Source organism: Leuciscus leuciscus (assembly GCF_965113295.1).
Source record: "Leuciscus leuciscus genome assembly, chromosome: 25".
Taxonomy (NCBI): domain Eukaryota; kingdom Metazoa; phylum Chordata; class Actinopteri; order Cypriniformes; family Leuciscidae; genus Leuciscus; species Leuciscus leuciscus.
In genome coordinates, this window is record NC_138724.1 from 841,226 (window position 1) to 844,944 (window position 3,719).

General features: G+C 47.1%; 1 protein-coding gene across 1 annotated transcript; it reads right to left on the reverse strand.

Annotated features, from left to right (window-relative positions):
* Window positions 1-854: 854 nt before the first annotated feature.
* On the reverse strand, window positions 855-3,474 carry LOC309490547 (calcitonin-1). Its single transcript, XM_082159779.1, has 4 exons — window positions 2,312-3,474; window positions 2,092-2,185; window positions 1,890-2,021; window positions 855-1,544 (listed from the first exon to the last, which is right to left on the reverse strand). The coding sequence occupies exons 2-4, from the start codon at window positions 2,175-2,177 to the stop codon at window positions 1,355-1,357; spliced, it is 408 nt and encodes a 135-aa protein (XP_082015905.1). The 5' UTR covers window positions 2,178-2,185; window positions 2,312-3,474; the 3' UTR covers window positions 855-1,354.
* Window positions 3,475-3,719: the final 245 nt, after the last annotated feature.

Sequence of the window (3,719 nt, forward strand, 5' to 3'; positions counted from 1 at the left end):
AAGAACCAGTTTCCACTGTAAAGAACCTTTGAGGAAGGGAAACGCCCCCTGGATGCTGAAGGTGTGGATGCCAGTAACATGAAGGGATTATCTGTCCACACACAGATGCAGAATAAACACACAATGTCTTTATGAATCTGATTTATTTCATATAAAAATCTATAGATTTCTCTGTGTTTTAGACACTCTGTCAGTACATATGGATAACACAAGTGCTTAGTGCGTGTTTAAGAGTCGGTGTTGTTCCGAGAGTTGCTCTTCAGCAGGTGTGTGTGTGTTTCTAGTCCAGATCACCTGTGGAACAGAGAAGACACGGTCAGAAACTCTCTCTCTCTCACACACACACACACACACACACACACAGCACAGAGTCTCTCGCGCGCTCGTGAAACACACACACACACACACACACACACACACACACGCACACACACAGCACAGAGTCTCGCGGGCGCTCGTGAAACACACACACACACACACACACACACACACACACACACACACACAGCACAGAGTCTCGCGCACGCTCGTGAAACACAAACACACACACACACAGCACAGAGTCTCGGGGGCGCGCTCGTACCCCGCTCGCGCGCTCAGCTCCTCCTCCTCCTCCTGCGGCCGAACGCGTCGGTTCCCACATCGGTCCTGATGAACCCAGATCTGCCCATTCCCCCGTCGGGTCCCACATCGGTCCTCCTCCTGCGGCCGAACGCGTCGGGTCCCACATCGGTCCTGATGAACCCAGATCTGCCCATTCCCCCAGTCCGGCTCAGGGAGTCCGCCAGCCGGTGAGTCACGCACGTGGCCGTGTTACACGCGCGCTTCTGCGCGGTCCCGCTGAGCAACACAGAGCATCCAGCATCAGCACAGGGACACGCACACACAGCACTCAGTACATTCATGCATTACTCATCTATAATATTAAATATGTATGGAATTATCAGTCTGATGATTTGATCACAGTCACAGATGTCATCTTACCTGCAGAAATCTTGATGTTTTTGTAGAGGCAGTTTAACAATTCAATATGTAACTAATAACTTGACAAAACTAGAGTTCCTGATATAAAAATACCTTTATTGAACTTAAACACATGAAAGTACTTCTCTTTTTTTATATATATATTTGATTATCATCAGTTACCTTTAAAATACATTTACTCAGTTATTCAGAGGCATGTGCGAAGTGCATAAAAACGACTCCTTGTGGAAGAAATTCAATCTAAGTCTCAACATGCCTTTCTCTGCCAAAGAAAGAAAGAAATAAAGAAATAAAGAAGGAGAAGCCCGATGCAACCAGGCGTGTGTGTGCGGTCAGTCAAGCAGGATCCGCATGCAGCGGGGGGGTAGGGTTAGATGGCGGTAAAGGTTTCCTCGTAGCTGGGGAACTGGTTGCCCTCGAGCAGGCTGCGCTTCTTGCCGGGCGTCCCGGCGCCCACGTCCGTCTGCGGGAACGTTTGCAATTTGTGCAGCTCCTGGGACAGTTTTCCCAGCACACAGGTGCTGAGATTGGAGCAGCGCTTGGACAGGAATCTGCCCTGGCTGAACAGAAACACACATGCAGACAGGCGTATCACACACACATGCAGCGCCTGTTAGTGCTCACACATGCGTCAGGTTAGAGAGAGAACATGCTCAGGTGGGAGAACATGCAGTCATTAGGGTTAGCATGACATGCTAGGACACGCACACAGGGTTCATCACTGAGAGGAGGAGATGTGCACCTCATCCGGCCAGAGGAACTTCACACTAATCTCCACGGCTCCTCACTTGACTAACTGGATCTACTGCCTCTCGCAGAGTGAAAACAGGAGTCGGTCGGCCGTTTCATATAAACACACTCTTTCCCTTCTCAGGATAACCAGCGCAGACCTGTGGAGCTCGTACCTGCTGTCATCACTTGTGGGCTCCAGCTCCTCCGCCGTCATCTGCACCACGTTTCTGACTATAGCGCTCAATAATCTCCGTGCCTCGTAGTCCATGAGCGCAAATCTGTCTGTCAGAGACTCTGAAGCGGGTCTGAGGACACACAGCAAACAGTGATGCAGAACAGCCCACCTGTGGACTCAACATGAGGAGTGAGGTTTACCTGGCCGGGGCGGCGCTCGAGCTGGACATCTGCAGCACCACTGCGGCGTACGCGACTAGCAGGGCAGAGATCTTCAGCATGAACATGGTATACCCTGGGACAGAAACACACTGACTATAGCGTCCTCTGTGAAGCCTAAACCCATTAGAGTAATGAAAGGCATCCCTTTCCAAACCCACAAAGATCTCAATCCAACAAAAAGTGTCTGTTATGGTCTTACCTCACCTTGTGTTGCTGTTCGGTAGAAATGTTGACTCTCTGAACTTGAAGACCACCTGGATACTACTGTGTGTGGCTTCAGTGGTCAAGCCCTTATATATTCACCATGAGGAGTTGAGTGTTATCTGTGTAGGTGTTTAATGATCTCCCACTGGCCAATCAGAGCACAGAAGGGCACCCGTCAGCCAATCAGCATCCGTCCCACAGCTCTTGCGCACTGATAATGTCTGAAGATCGACTGTGACGTCATTCTTTAGCCACTAAGTGCTCCGTTCACCAAACTCACTCTCATCTGGAGCCTCTGATATCTGCACTTGCATCTACATTAGGCTCATTCATTTAAATTAATTGAATAAAGGCTCTGAATAAACATATACTGTGAGATCAATATTTCAGTGGCATCCAGAGCTGTGATCCAGTGCCATCTGCTGGTGAGAGAGGAGCACTACCACAACACACCACATCTCCGTCAGGGAGAAGCACTCTGTTCTCCAGCATGTTCAGTGCGCATCTTACAGGAGATAAACTAATCAGAGCTTAACATATCTGAGGTAGCAGGAGATGTCTTATGTGACAGGGATCATAACAAATCTGTAATATAAACACTTTACAATAAGGTTTTAGTAGTTAACATGAACTAACAATGAACAAATACTTCTATAGCATTTATTAACCTTAGTCAGTAAAGGGCCACACTGGACGCCAGTCTTGACCGCACTGGGAGTCGGCCAGGGGAACACAACACATGAATGTAATACCAATTTATTTTATTTGTGTGATTAAGTATAGGTAACACTTTACAATAAAATAATAATATGTTTAAAGGGTAACTAAACTTTTTTTTAGTTAATGATCTGTAAGAATGGGGCTTTATTAGTGCTGATCATTGATTCGAATAACTTTTTTTACATTTGGGTATAAATGACCGGTTTCACGGACAAGGCTTAAGTCTAGTCCCAGACTAAAATGCATGTTTGAGCTGTTTTAACTGAAAGCAACTCGCACTGATTTATCTTAAAATATATCACTGCCATTGTTTTGTTTCAAGATTCAGATCAGTAATGTTTTTTCTAAGGCACGTTTATAAAAGCTTCTTAAATATCCTAATTGAACAAAGTGTTAATCCTGGCTTAATCTAAGCCCTGTCTGTGAAACCAGGCCAAAGTGTTTTAATTCTACAATATATGGTGTAAAACCATCTGAGTGCTGCCCTCTTCAGGTGAACCTCTCAGTGCTGCCCTCTTCAGGTGAACGTCTCAGTGCTGCCCTCTTCAGGTGAACCTCTCAGTGCTGCCCTCTTCAGGTGAACGTCTGAGTGCTGCCCTCTTCAGGTGAACGTCTGAGTGCTGCCCTCTTCAGGTGAACGTCTGAGTGCTGCCCTCTTCAGGTGAACGTCTGAGTGCTGCCCT

Excerpts from the sequence above, each read along its gene's own strand:
- LOC309490547 (XM_082159779.1), bottom strand. The coding sequence starts at position 2,177 with ATGTTCATGCTGAAGATCTCTGCCCTGCTAGTCGCGTACGCCGCAGTG. Across the intron at positions 2,022-2,091 it reads TCGAGCGCCGCCCCGGCCAG|ACCCGCTTCAGAGTCTCTGA; the intron begins GTAAACCTCACT and ends GTGTGTCCTCAG. Across the intron at positions 1,545-1,889 it reads CCCACAAGTGATGACAGCAG|CCAGGGCAGATTCCTGTCCA; the intron begins GTACGAGCTCCA and ends GTTTCTGTTCAG.